Genomic DNA, 15,768 nt, shown 5'->3' with positions numbered 1-15,768 from the left:
GAGTGGAGCCTCTTCTGTCCCTGAGTCTTTGATCAGAAAGCTGTCCAACTAGCCCTTGGAGTCACCCTGGTGGTCCTGGGTTCAAGATGCGGGTCCAGTCCTTCTCACTCGGGCAATGGGCAGGAGGGCAACAGAGTAGTAGTCCTTGCAGGGCAGTACAGCAGTCCTACTGAGTCTTACACAGGTCCGTAGGTGTACTGAAGAGTTGATTCTGAGGATCCAATACTTGTACATAGTGGTGGCTTTGAAGTAGGAGAAGGTTCTGGAGGTTTCCTCCCCCAAAGGTGTTTGGGATTTCCTCCCTCTCTGCTCTGGCCCCATCTTGTCTGTAGACACAAAAGACTAGTATCAAACCCATTGTAAGTGTGTTCAGTCAGTCTTTGTGATGTGAAAGTGTAGTAGATGACAACCACTCCCCCAAATCACATCAGAGAAGGCCCGTCCTGCCAACACCTATGCCCCCCTTTGTCTCACTGCCTGGTAGCAATACACAAAGACCAATTGCCAGCAACACCTAGTTATGTGACTTAAGATATAGGCTGCAGGGATCGAAAAGTTAAGACAAGAAAATACCAATTTTAAAAAAGTGCTATTTTCAGAAAGATGACTTTCCATTACAGGGGTTTAAATTAAAATTCTTTAGACACCAAACTCTAAATTACTGTCTGCTATAAATTGATAGTTCTTACTTATTAAATGTAATAATGTAAGCCAATGTTATCCTATGGGAGAGGTAGGCCTTGTGTCGATTCAACAAAATCACAGGGAATAATGCTGGATAGAAACCTAAACATGCAGAAACATATCAGTGCCTCTACAAAAGGAGCACATTTTCAAATAAACACCTTGAGAAAACTGACACACTTTTTGCCCGCAAATGACTTCAAACAGGCAGTGCAAGCCTTAGTAATCCCAAGATTAGAATATGGGTGTGTCACCCCTTGCGGTCTTCCCAGAACAACGACGGCCCCGCTAAGAGCCACAATCAACACAGCGGCTAGACTAATCACAGGCTCCAAAAGAAACTGTCATATCTTCCCGGACCTTAGAGCTCTCAACTGGCTACCCTTCGAGGCAAGAATTCATCTGAAAATCGCTTGTATGACGCACAAGGCCCTACACCACACTACCCCAAGTTATCTAACACAAAAACTGTCACTCTCATGTGGTAACAGATCCACCAGGAGTTCCAAGAATCTTCTTTTGAAACCGCAAAGATTTGCCAAGAAAAAAACATATAAGCGATCCTTCTCAGGAATGGCCTCCAGGATCTGGAATGCCCTACCCCCAGAAATGAGACAGAACTCCTCTACTGCCTTTTTCAAAAAGAAGTGAAATTGATTCTCATGTCTAAGTTTACCTGAAATATTTTATATCCAGATTTTTAGTGACTACCTTGTATTAGACCTCTTGCAACAATATTTGAACTATATTCTCAGGGATAATATGTTTCTAAAGAGTATGGGGCATATTTATAATAACTGACGCATCCCTGCATATCAGCAGGGATGCGCCAGTTATTATGCGCCCCAGCTCCGCCATCATGGATGCGCCGCATTTATAATGCGGCGCACCATGGGGCAAAAACGGCACAGATGCGTCACGCATCTGTGCCGTAAAAGTGGCGCATTGCTGGAGTTGCGTCGCAAGCGCGACGCAGCTCCAGCAATGCTCTGGGGGGCCCTATCTGCACAATGCTGCGTCAATCCTTACGCCTGCTTCAAGCAGGCGCAGGGTTTTGACGCAGCATGGGCTCAAAAGTGACTGACTGAAATCTTGTAGATTTCACTCAGCCACTTTTAGGAGGCGTTCCTGCGCCGGAACGCCCCCACCTGCCCTGGAACGCCTACATGTGGCGCAGGGCTTTACAACGTGACGCATCTCCCAGATGCGTCACGTTGTAAATACCCCGCACCATGGTGCAGGATTTGCACCGCTGCTGCGTCACAAAAGTGACGCAACGGCGGCGTAAATGAGGCGCAAGTCAAACATAAATCTGCCCCTATATATATAACCTTGTAATGTATAGGTTTTCTATTGTTAGCTATTTCTGTGTATTAGACTCAATCAAATATTTTTCTACTCTATTTGTATCAGCTCCTTACATCTTGCTTGTAAAGCGCTCTGATACCCGCAAAGCTCTTGTTCGCGCTATATAAAACTTTCAAAATAAAAAAGTGAAAAACAAACTTAAGAGATTGTCTCTACCTGGACATATAAAACTTAAACATACATATCCAACATCCTAAATACACTGTTCACAGCCCTCTGGGCTATTTAAGGCCTTTCATGTGGAAATGTATTTAAAAGAAAGGTTTAGGCCAGGGGAAAGGTTTATTTTGTCAGGTCCAAATGGCAGTTTAAACTGTACGCACAGGCTACACTAGCAGGGCTGAGGCATGTTTAAAGGGCTACTCAAGTGAGTGGCACAATAAGTGCTCCAGGCTCACTAGTAGCATTTAATTTGCAGGCCCTGCGTACATGTACTTCCACTTTACTAGGGACGTACAAGCAAATTAAACTTTCCTATTGGTTGTAAGCCAATTTTATCAGGTTTCAAGGGGTGAGCACACACACTTAATCACTGGTTAGCAGTGGTAAAGTGCACAGAGTACAAGGCCAACAAAAATTAGATCAGCAAAATTGCAGGAGAAAGGTAAAAGGTTTTGGGAAGACCACCCTAAGGATGACAGGTCTAACACAAGGTTTGTGCTTAGGTTTAAATTATTGACACCTAACTGGTCCTGGTACGGAATTGTGGTATTTTAACTTGGTGAGGAATACCATCCCCTCCAGCTAATGTGTTTTTATTGTGGTATTATACGACTTTGTGCATGGTAATGTATTATGTTCCGTTATATCATTTAGAAATATCAACATTTGTTGCTTCACTTTAACCCAAAGGGAGCACATTCGCGATCCTGTGATGAGTAACCACGTACCTAGTCTACAGTTGTAAAATTACTGCTCCTCCAGATCATCAACTCTTTGAGACACCAATCAGCATAAAATTGTGGCAGTGACTGTTTTAAATTAGCACCTGCGGTGCTCTCTCCACTAATTGGAGGAGATACAGTTTTCATCGACATAGCCAACTTCTGTTTGGGGGCAAACTTTGATGAACCTTTTCCAGTGGATGTGATTGCTTTTCTGGTTACTATTGCCTTTTTTCCTCCTTAGCTGTCCTGATTGCCGGATACTTTGCTAACATATTAGCGTAAGATGCACCATTAGTAGCCCGCTGGAACTATGCTGACCACCTATCACTTTGAAATGCGAGATACTCTGTGTTCCCTACCGAGATGTCATGTGTTCCCTACTGACCAGGATGTTGACCTGAGATGGAAGGTTAGCCCTCCAAAGCTTCCTTGACTATCTAGTAGCTTGTTCAAGTAGTCTATGTCTGGCTCATGGTAGACAACATGAAGTTGAGGATAATAGTGTATGAGTCATTATTATCACTTTAATAGGAACTTAAGAACAGTAAAAACGAAGTCTCGAGTCTCTTGCCCTAACTGCTCTAGACATTTTTATAGCTTTGTTTTTATTCTGAGAATAGCAGAACACTTCCCATTGGTTATAAATCAGAGTTATCCAATAAGTATTGATCACTATGGATTGCTTCTAAGCTGATGTGGAATCTGGTGTTTTTAATATCCATGGAGATGTCATGGGGATATAGCAGAAACGCAAAAAGCACACATCCTCTTTGGCCCCCAGTCGCCCGACTGTTTTTCAGCAGTGGAAGGAAAAATAGAATGATAATAACTGAAAGTTATAATCATTTTATTTTTTCCTGTTGCAGGCTCAGCAGCATTGCCAGACGGGGCGGGGCTGATGTGCTGACAGAGCAATGGAGGGGAGGAGTGGTTTGCACTCCCTAAAGTGAACATGAATGTTTGGCTGGCCCTTTGGGACCAGCCAAACGTTCATGCACACTTAGCATGTTCTCCACCCATCCTAGGTGGAAAACATGCCCAGGGATCCTGTCCCCGTCTAAGTGCCATGGTTTGGCGCTTAGACCAATCACAGCGCTGCTATGCAGCGTTGCGATTGCCTCAGGTGAGCCTCAGCCCTGGTGCTTCCTGTGCCTTGTTCCGGCCAGAGGAGAGACGCGACGAGGAGGACACAGCGAGGGAGGACGCAGTGAGGAGGTAAGTTGGATTTTATTTTTATTTACCCCTCGTCCCCGCCCCCCAGCCTCTCCGCCCTGCCACCACCGATCTGTGCCGGCCACCGCTGTTGGCCCATCTGAGATATTAGGAATTCATTTTATTATTTTCTTCAATTTCAGAAAGCAAAATGAATGGACATCATATTAAAAGTGCAAAAACCTCCCTTCTACTTGTAAAAAATATTTCCTAGGACCTTTCGATATGGTCAATGATCACAGTAGGGTACCACGGTTGATATTTCAATTGCTAATGATTGTGGTAAGACATTTTCAATGAAACATTGCTGCTGGGTTCCTTAGTCAGCCTTCTCTTAGTAGTAGGTGACCTGCCCTACAAAAAACTTTCTGTATCTGCAAATAGCTGATCGTGGTTGAGACTTTCAAATGGCATTTGCTGAAGCGAGACTACCAATGTCTGTTAGGTCCAAGGACTCCTCAACTTCAAAGGATCATTGTAGGTTGCGGTGAGATAGGTGACAGCCACCTAGGAACAATTTGCAAAGGAGAAAAGCCAGTATTTGAAAGATGGTCAGAACAAAGGGTGGCAGGATGGGCAAAGAAGGAGGACAGTAAAGACATTTACTTATAAACAAGGACATGAAAGTGAGACAAGGTAGGGGATTCGGTGTGTACAATGTGTAAAACTGTAGGTAAAAGCATGGGACATAGCGTCTTAGGCAGGTATTCGAGACACTGAGTTTTTAGTGCCTGTGTGCAGTGGAATGAGTGGAGGAAGGGCAGGCTGAATGGAAACAGTCAACAGTAATGGGCCACGGGCCATGTCTTCCTTTAAGGACTTGTTTTCCTTCAGTAAAACCTTCCACCGTGAACAGCCCTGCAGGGCCATGTAAATCTCCAGTGTGATTCGAGACAATATTGTAGCATCCAGACTCAAAAATGATGCATTGGCCCCTGTGCAATGTCAAGCTTGGCAGAGGCTGTAGGGTACGGGCAATGACGCAAAAGGATGCCCACAAGGCTGCCTCGCCACACATGGGTCCGGCCACCTGGATCTCGTCCTTGTGGTGTTGCTCTTAGTTATCTGCGGTGAACTAGTCCCCGGGTGCTGCAGTTTGACCACTAATCAATTGAGGAGTGCGTTTATTGGATGCTTTCTGCAGGCAGTCCGCGTGCAGGTAGAGTACCATGGAAGGTGTAGATCTCTAGGTTACATTTCAGCCCCGAATAGCATTCGGCAGCTCCCAGCAGTGCCCTCCTTCTTCTGGCGCAGCATGCTTGTTGGCTTCTTCGATGAGCAGAAACTATTTGTATTTCCAAGACAAAGAAGGAGAAAGCATGGAAGAGCTACATGCATGGCAGTCGGAGGTGACCATGTTCTCTGTGTTGATGCAAATTCATTCATTCATTACTACATGCATTAAGAAGAGTTGTTCCAAAGAGCACTTTCACACTTTGCACACATTCTCCTCACACACTTAGGGTGGGTGGAAAAAAAGGCTAGTGGGCTTGCCTCTATGGTACAGGGCTCCACTGAGGGTGCACTGGAACTGGGGAGGGGGTAGTCTGAGCTGTCCATGGAATTAGGCAGCACTGGATTACTCAGTCCCCAAGGCTGTGGACACCTAAACCTATTGCCATTTAGTGAATCACTCATGAAAGTCGATTTCTGATTTGCTTAAAGAGGTCTCATGAATAAAAGTGAAGTTGTAGTAACTGTTGAAGTTTAGTTTTATTGAGAAGGCACACATTGGTTAAATAAAAGCATTTTACAACACTTCCCTCTCAGAAGAGAAAAATACACACATTCTTATTGAGTGGCTCACTGGGCATAAACATAACCCTTTCTCAACAACAATAAAAACACTTAATACAATTTTAAAAAGTGTATAACCACCTGGATCGCAAACAGATTATTAAATTAAAATATACAATCAGTATTTCCTGTGATGGGGACCTCGTCAGCCTGCACAGGACCAGATACATTAGCCTGTTGTATACATGGATAGTCCATCTTTAATGTTTTGTTCGAGATCATGGATGGAGTGGTAACATCAACAGCTTTATGCCAGGCCTCGTCCACTCATCCATCATAATCATATCCGTGGTGAGTGGTGTGGTTAAATATGAGTGTTATTACTTTCTGGTGATAGAAACTAAAAACAATTAGTTATAGCTTGCTCTGCACACTTGCTGTTTTTGGTATTAATGGATTGTGAGAGACTAGCCCCTGTATGGCTGAATGCCAATAAGACATTTCAGGATTGGTCTTTACTGTAGTGACGAAAACAATGACAAGAATTGTTACCTGAAACACCAATTCTGCAAGTGCTAGAATTGTTCACTACTCCCTAGTTGCTGGGATGAAAGTCCCAAAACATCTGTGCTCCTGTCCCTTCTCCTCAGATTTCCTAAGTAATGAGTTTTTTTATTTATGGTTTAGTTGGAAGGGCCCCTAATCATAAGGGGCTGTCAAATAGCAGATAGATTTTGGAGTGCCCTTTGATTGGGGAGACCACTGCAATCTTGAATGGGGTAGCCCTCTGCAGCCCCTTTTTTTTAGGTCATGGCAAATGACTGCATTAAATAGTTTCTGAGATGCTGATACAACATCCAGTCAATACCTGCTGACCTCCACATGTAAAATTATTTGCAGACACCTGTGACAAACAGGGCCTCTGCATTTTGTAAGTCTTGCCTATTTTATCCTAAGTAGTCTTAGAGTTGGACTTTGTGCCATCCCCTCCTCACAATTTGATGGCTTTATTGTCCATCCCCATACTTTCCTTCTGCTTAGATGGTTTTTCTCCCATATTTCTGTCTCACTGCGTTTTGATTGGATGAGTTGTATTCTCCTGCTGATGTCATACCTTTTCATTGCAGGAATATCAGAAAAGATCGAAAGTATTGTGCTAGCACAGTACTGTTACTGAGGATTCAGAGTTTATATCCGTCTTTAAGTTAAGAAGAGGTCAGACATGGTGAGTATGGAGATGGGAACGTGGAAGCTAGGCTATTACTCAGTTATGTGTGAGACTTCTAGGGAATTATGGATCTGTGACTTAAAAGGCCTATACAGGCACTGGGTCAGTGGCTGGCAGCCAAAACTATCCTGATTTGTGTTTTTAGTTCTGACATTAGCCAAGACTTCGTGATTTTTAGTAAAAATGAAGTGTATAACATAGTTATAGGGGTTATTCAGAAGACGTCATCCATTAGTCTATTTTGTCATTCACATTTTTCTTCCACCCACTCCAGCCTGTATCTTGGTGCAATAAGTCACCCCACTCCAGCCATTGCCTGACTTCACTGCGAGTAAAGGCAAGCTGCTCTTTCACAAGGAGTACATCCACACAAAATGTGGTAAGCTTCATTGCCAGGAAACACTATGATGATGTGGGCTTTTTTAAAAATATTCTTTGCATACAGCCAATGTTCTTGCCTTGTACACCATATGAGAGACCATGTTTTCCTGTCTTTCTCTGATTCCTCACCTTCTCCTCACCCCATGTTTTCCAACTCCCACCCCACTCTGCCTCTCAATGGTCACTTGCTCCTACAACAACCATGGGTTTGTGGGCTATCAGTGGGCGGCAATCTTAAAACGTTAAATATGAAGAAATATAATTCAAAGATGGCCTGCACAGAAGAGTGGCCATCTCTGATTGGGGTTTCCTAAAATATAATAAAATGCATTCACAGAAGTACATCACACAAATATGGTGGCCATCTTTTAATGTATTTTCCTATATTTATATATCACACATTTAGCTTCCACCTATACGTGTGTGACTGCAGTGGTCATCTTTGAATGGAATGTTATAAAAAGTATGAGTTATTTGAATGCACTAAATATAAAAATATTGTGTACATTGAAAGATGGCTGCCATGAATGTGAGTGCATCCACAGCGGTCATCACTGAATGGGGTTTCTTAAAATATAAGAAAATGCTTTCAAACCTTGCCTCTGTGGAATCAGGCACATTCACCGTAACCATAAAGGGGGTGAAAAGAGAATTGAGTGAGATCTATTGGCTTTGCTATGTATTTTTTAAACTTTTAACTTTGAAATTCCGATTGAATGTTCGAATAAAGGAACCCCAAGTCTCATTTTGAGTATAGAGCAACTGAATATTCAGAAACAATGCCTCATCTTTTCATTGCTGTTATACATTCCTCACACCATTGCCCTCTAATAGCAAGAGTTGCACTCTGCATTGATGACGTAGTAATATCTAAGATCAGCACTGGGAGGGCACCGACGGATTTATCTTCACGGTGCTTCTGGCTCACCACCTGTGAATTCTCTGCATCCACCTCCTGCCTCCCACCTTCATGATCCTATGCCCCCTTTCTGTGGAATCCCTTTATACCAATATCTGCCCCAGATCTTTGTTTAATCTCTTTGAACAAAATCTCAGTCTTCGGCTGATGCATCGACAAGGTGCAGATTTTTAAATTATGTCATATATTTATTGTATTTGTACAAAGCGGACCTACTGCTTCACATAAATATGCACTTAAACATTTGAGGTCTGAGGGACAGGTGTAGAGTCCTGTGGATGACGCGGCATATAGTGACTATCGAATATCCCCGGTTACTACTATGCCTGGGCGGCAAATTCCGTTCCGCTCGCGGAATTTGCAGAATTTCGGTAATTTCGCGGTCTGCGGAGAACGCAAAGTTGCCCAAAATTCTGCTTACCGCGACTTCGCGAAATTTTTCCTTGTTCGCGTTCTCAAAATGCGTGTTCGCGAGATATTTCTCCCCGAGCACGCAAACAGCAACGGTGAACAGGAGAAAAGTATCGCGAACAAGCAATTCCGCATGTTCGCGGAATTTCTGCATGTTCGCTGAGATGTTTTACTGTTTCGCGGAGATTTGCGTAACGCGATTACGCAAATTCCACCCACCCCTAGTCACTACCCTCTGAGCAAGGGCACACCTGACTGCGTGTAAGAAGAACATGCTAAGCATGCTATCAAACCTGCAGCCCTGGCCTGGTTTTCACAGATGCAGAAGTTTCAATCAAAGCGGTCCTGCGTACCTTACTGGTAATAAAACTGAAAAAACCTTTCTATATCTGTGACCTCATGTTCGGAATTTCCAAAGGTGCCTCTGTTACAATGAGTCAAAAAACATATTATGGACTGACTCACAAGCAGCTTATTTCTCACCCAGCTTAGCTAGAGATAGGGGCACAATAAAGCATACAAGTCCCAGAATAAGAACATTTAAAAAATAAGGATGCAAGATTGGACTAGAACAACAACTTGATCATTATCTAGGTGCATTAAGTTAGACCATTTTCAAACGTGCAGTTGTTCCAAGCAGCTCTAGTCTTGTTTTGCCTATATACAGATTGTCAACATTAATTACAGTTCGTCACGGCACGTGTGATTACATATTGCCTGTTTTACTTAATAGTATCCTTGGTAGTACTTACCCGTAGCACAGGTTTTGCATCCAGATTGACAGTCAAAACATTCTCCTGTATTCGGATCCTCCACCTGACCTGGTTTGTAGTAAATGAAAGAAGATGAAATAGCGATTGTGGAATGGACTAATTGTGGCAAACACAATGGAAGCAAACACACAGAGGGAAGTACTATCTGGGGCTTGGCTAGATCATGGGCAGCTATGCTATTACCTTCTGCACTAGTTAACGGAGGAAGAGCCTACAGCACAGTAAACTCTGGTCATATGGTACCACGAACAGCATTGCATTCCCGGCTTCTTAAAGAAGTGGCTACCAGAAGCTGCTGTGAAACATTGATATCCACACACTGGGAATCAGCGAGGCCCTCAATGTTTTCCAGAGTTATTAGCTGTCAAGTAACCCACTCCAATTAAGAACAAGCATTGGCATAGCCAATAGGTCTCGCCTTTGGGACCTTATAAGTGTTTAGCCATGCAACAGTTGCATAACTAAATAATTATAAGGTCCCAAAAGCGAGACCTATTGGCTATGCAAAGCGGCCGTGCGACCGAGAAAGTGAAAGTGATCGCGATCGAATATCAAAGCGGCCGTGCAGCGGTAAAGTAATCACGGTAAAAGCAGCGCGCGCGCCCGTGCACATGCACTGTAGCTCTAGGCTGGCCTGGTAGCACTTTTTGGAGCCCTCTCAATAAGTCTCGCCAGACCAGCGCATGCGCTGGGTCAGGCGAGACCTAAAAAATGAGGCTTGAAGGCTGGTGACTTTTTAAATGCGATGAACATATCAGAAAATAATAATGTGGAGTAAATTGAACAAGAGTATGGTGGATGATGTCATCAATGATGTAATTGAACATGTCATGAGTGATGCAGTATGTGAGGTCATAAGCAGTGTATTGCGAGGTGTAAGCTACAGTTAGCTCAGTAAACTTTAGCTGGAGAATTTCAGTGTTTTTTATTCAAAATAGAAATCTTTGAATACTCAACTGACATTTTAACCTAACTATAACGCCACATTAACCTTTGCGTTTCTCAGTCAATTTCTAGGGCTTTATTTTTTAACAAAAAGTAAGATATTATTTCCAGTTCTAACTATACCTCAGTTGAACCTTTGATTTTTTTGCAATAGCTAGATAAATAATGGGATGGCCCATCCATGTCCGAGGCACAAGTAGGAAGTCTAATTAAAATGGTGGTTTGCCAAATTAACCCATATTGTACTCACCCTACCGGACGGGGCGCCGAAGGCAAACTTGTCTGCGCCCGTCCGTGACTCGACCGCGACCAGCGCCAGGAACCCTGGACTTCCAACCGTCCACTCAACCCCGGAAGACGTGGAGACTGCCAACTGGCCTCACCAAACGCAACCCACGGCCAGTTCTCCGGCCTCCACTACCACCAAACCTTCACAATCACCCCGGCCACCTACACTCTCGATGCCAGCACCGGTGAGACCCTAAGGAGCATCCTCCTCAATGTTCGCTCCGTACACAAACATGCCATAGAAATCTGGAATCTACTCCACTCTCTCTCGCCCGACATCGCCTTCTTCACAGAAACATGGACCAATGCCTCCTCCAACCCCAACAACGCAATTCCGTTCGGATACAAGATCCAGAAGAAGAACCGCCCAAGTCACCCAGGAGGGGGACTCGCCTTCGCCCACAAGAATACCCTCCGCCTCACCACCTCCAGAGAAACCTTGCTCACCGCCCTACACCTGCATTTCCAGGTCCAGACCAGCCCCAACGTCACATTCCGAGGGACCCTCGTCTACAGACCACCTGGTCCCCAGAATCCCTTCGCCACCACCATCACAAAGTTCATCGCATCCCACGACATTGATAGAGCGCCATGTTGTACTGAAAGTTGTAGGGGTGCATCATAATCACTGTTAGTCCGCACCCACATATTAAGGGGATTCATATTAACGTGTGTCTTAGAAATGTGCTACGGAAATCTGCATATAATAGTGTGATTAGAAATGTAATTATATCATGTATGGAGAGCAATGTCGTAGTTAATTGCAATTGTATTTTAGTCAATGCATAATGATTGGTTTTCATGTAATGTGATGCATTAGGTTTAAACATGCACCATATTAAAGTCTGCATGTGTAGTTTGCTTATTCATATATGAAGCATAATGAAATCAATGCTGATAATGTGATTTTAGAAATGTGTGTGTTTGAATTGTGTAAAGGCCTGATCGCATATACGTTTAAGAGAAAGGTCTGTTGATTTCTTATGTTAGCCAAATATTGCAGGCCGAAAATGATTTCCCTTGGTACGGTTTTGAGTTTCAGAGGTGTAGAGAATCTCAGAGGAGTGGAAAGTTACTCGTTCCCATGTGTCTGTTGCAGGTGCAAGGACACCTTGCTCGTTAGTGAAACTAACCCTTTGTTTTAGGAGTTAGGATGGCATGAGAAGCCAATATGGGAGTATACTGGAATGTAGGGATGATATTTTCGGCGGAGAAGGTGTCTGGGACCCAAGGACGAGTGAACCGTCGTTGGAAGGGAGACAAGTTTCTCTGCAAATTTACTGAGAGAAGACCTGGTTGAAGCGGTGTGTCGGGGGGCGTGTTCTACCTTTTTGGGATTTTGAATTAGGGACAGTGCCCCGTGGGTTGAGCAGTTGAGGTTTAGATGGGAAGCTAGAAGGAGCATCTTAGAACCAGCTCTGACTAAGTGAGTTTACTTCTAAGGAAGTCTTCACTTCTGACACCTTTTTACTGTCTTGCCTGGGGGAAATGCTAAGTAGGGATGTCACCTTAGAGGTAGAGTAGGGATAAACTAACACGTTTTCTTTTAGGTTAATGACTTCTAATATTGAGATTGGAGTTGTTATTGCCTGCCTGATGCTCCTTGAATTGACTATTCTTCTTATTTAGAGTCGGATGAGAGTCCTGCGTAGGATCTTCTTTGTATTAGTGCCTATCTATTTTCTTAACCTCATGTTGAGGTGCTTGTATCTGCAATTATTTTTGGCTTCGTGATAAATCCTTAAATTTTGAGATTTGGAGTCAGTGGTCCTTTAGAGTTCAAACCTGATTTTGTTGATTATGTGCTAATATTGGATTTCCTCCCCTCTACACTATTTAGCAGATAAAAAGATCTTGGCGACCTGAGAGGATTCTTGGTGATGGTAAGACAGATAAGAAATCGGGCTTTATCACCATTGTATCAATGAACTACACACTCATCGGAGACCTGAACTTCCACTGCGACAACCCCAATGACCACCACCCTCCACGAAAACAGCCCATGACCTCTGCGACAAACTTGAAAAATACTTTCATCTCAAAATCAAAAACCTCTACGACGACTTCACAAAACACCCACCAGATGCAGGGGCGTAACACAGGCCCCCGCAGCCCCCGCGGTGCGGGGGGCCCCGCGGCTCCAGGGGCCCCCTCAGCGGGAGCCATCAAGCACTACAAATCGTCAGGTATTTGCTAATGAAAAATGGTTACGTGCATGGCAGACGTTCGTTGCACCAGCACCTGGTCCTCGCAGTGGCCTCTTCATATTGGTGCGCGGCGCGCGCGGATGTCTCCGCGGCTGCGCAGTATTCTCCCTTAGGGTGGGGCTGGTCTGGTGACCATTATCATGCGCTTCGCGCAAGCGTGACTGCTGAGGCGAGGCATAACAGAGGCCAAAGTGAGATGACTGAAAGCGAAAGGGACCATGCGGCCGCAGCCCGCAGGCCATAATTGAATTATTTCTGCCCGCAGGTGAGTCTGTCCATGCATCCACGAAGCAAGGGGTCCATGTTAGAGGGTAGGCTGGAATGGGATGCATGGTGGGGCGGGCGGGCGGCCGGGTTTAAAAGTGAAACGTCATATAGGCCTCGGTTCTGCCAAGTGGAGACGGAGACTGTAAAGATTGCTCCAGTGCGAGTTTTTATTCATGAGGAATCGGATTCAAAACTGCCAAAGTTTCAGATTGCTGTGTGTGACATTTTCATAATATCTTTGTAAATATGATTGAAATTTCAACGACTATGCGTGACACTTTGTTACGAGCAAAATTAAGCAATGAAGACAAGGGAAATAGATAAATATCAGAAATTACACAAAGAAACTCCTGTCTCTTAGATGATCGTGTAACTGCTGTAAAGCACCAGAAATGCAAGGGCGCTAACCTGCACATGCCAGGTCATGAGGTCAAACACAAGTGTTAGTCTTACTATATTTAAACTCAGCCAGCACCGGGAGGCAGCAGCAAATACCGGGGCCCGGCTGCGGGCATCAATTTTAAATAATTAAATACTTCCTGCTGCCGCTTGCGCTGACCAGATCCTCCTCAAGCAGCATCACGAAAGTCAGTGATGGTCTACCAACATAACACCAGACCTGTGAGAGCCCAGGAGCCAGAGGCTTCATTAGAGAATGGAAGTAGCTAGAAAGTTTTGTGTGATTGACTACCCGCCATTCGTTCATCATGTTTCACCAGCGGTAGAATGTGAAGCCGCCAAAAGGTCACTGACAGTGGGGTTGGCGCCAGTTCCTTGCTTACCTCCGGCCTCTTCAGGAATCGCGTTGCCCTTTAATTATCCCGATTCGCCCCTGCACTGCCACTCTCTGGTGCATTGGCAACTGCTGGAGGTAGCTATCCATGGGTACTTCGCCAGAGTGACAGGGAGTGGGTTCAAGTGCCTAGCTCCCCAGAAAGTGACTGACACTGTGACACAGTGCCGCAGGCGGTGGTGTGCTGCTCTGGGGGCCAATAGGGGCACAAATTCCGTCATGTGCCTGTCCTGTTCAGAGTTGCCCTGCCGCAGGAACCAGCTGTGCAAGCCCCGCTTCAGCTGCCCCAGCCCTCATCATTAGCTGCTGTAAAGGCAGCTTTGACGTTTGCAGTCATTTCCCTGCTTTACCCTCAGCGTACAGGTGGTCAGACCATTAGTAAAGATGGTGATTAATGCATTTCAATGCGATGATGCGGACCACCACATTAAAACGCGTTACTCTAACGCCTGATGCGTGGTGCTTGGCAGGACTGATGATTGTCACAATCATCATGATTAAAAAATTTGATTTAATGCAGCCACGCAACGGTGCAAAGCCGCAACCATAATCAAAGGTGAGAACATAATATGGGCATCCAGTCTAGAAGTAATGGGCGTCCGTGTAGTCACCAAAGAAACATACCTTACAGCATACATAGATAGGGGCCTGTGCATTGTGACAATTTCTCATGTTTTACCTGATTCACCGAAGCGATAGGTTTACACGATGTAGCTCTACATCTTCCCTTACTGTTCTGGAAAAGGCCTTTCTATATGATTGTTGCATGTTCGCGCTCAGAAAAAACAGAACGTGTAGGGCTGGGATATGTTCAAAGCCTCGTACAACCTTGAAAGTTGGGAATTTTATGTGCACTTTCTTACACTTCTGAGACCACTTGTGCCTAATACATGCCTTTGGTGCCTTGGTGGGCTCTGCGATTGGAATCGCAATCGAAATGTCGCACATCAGCAATCTTAAAAACTTGGCTGCAATGCCACAGGTACGTAGGTACATTGTTTCAAGCGCTTGTTGGCAAATGCAGCCGGCTTTCTGGCAGCCGTGCTTCGTTTGTATCTTGGGGGTAATAATTTAAAACAGGTGGGTCTCTTCTGACAGTCATACTAGCTGTTGGTTTTGCCGTGAGATTACTTACTGCACAGCTCTTGCCTCAGCCTGAGGCTACTGCAGTATGGTGCCTGTCTGTGCACGAGTCAGTGTCACACTTAGGCAGCTAAGATGGATTTGTGTGTTGTAACTATTCACGTGGAGTCCTGGTGCTCCCCTGATGGATTGCTGGCACGGAGGGGGCCCAGTGTGGGCAAAGGTTGGCAATCTTAGGGGCGCCTCTGCAGCAGGCAGCAAACTTGTATTTCATAAAAGCACATGGGAATGTACAGGTTAAGTATCAGGAGGTGTTTTAAATATTCCTTTTACCCCCACATACAACATGGGAGTTTTCATACTGATCATGATGTGTACCACCAGCCATTTCATGTGCTTAAACCGTGTTCCCAGCAGCCCTGTGTTATAAAACACTCCTAATAACTTGACAAAACACACTTCCAACCCATAGGTTGCCAAAAACCTTTGATTTCTGTTTCCCGGCATGAGGTTTCGGCATGTGTTTTTTAACGATGTTTGGCCCCGGAAGTTAGTTTGTATCAAGGTGGTTCTACGTTGCCAGCA

The 15,768-nt window shown here is 44.7% G+C and overlaps 1 protein-coding gene across 1 annotated transcript in view; it reads right to left on the bottom strand.

The window, feature by feature from the left end:
• Nucleotides 1-15,768, bottom strand: part of LOC146859999 (cysteine repeat modular protein 2-like) — a 648,096-nt gene that overhangs the window by 607,924 nt on the left and 24,404 nt on the right. The window contains exon 3 of the mRNA XM_085643761.1: nucleotides 9,580-9,648. Coding sequence (XP_085499887.1) covers nucleotides 9,580-9,648 — 69 coding nt within the window. The remainder of the gene's footprint in view (nucleotides 1-9,579; nucleotides 9,649-15,768) is intronic.

The sequence above is a fragment of the Triturus cristatus genome, chromosome 3_1 (assembly GCF_964204655.1).
Source record: "Triturus cristatus chromosome 3_1, aTriCri1.1, whole genome shotgun sequence".
NCBI lineage: Eukaryota > Metazoa > Chordata > Amphibia > Caudata > Salamandridae > Triturus > Triturus cristatus.
The sequence above is the reverse complement of the archived record's forward strand: the minus strand, read 5'-3'. Positions and strand labels throughout refer to the sequence as shown.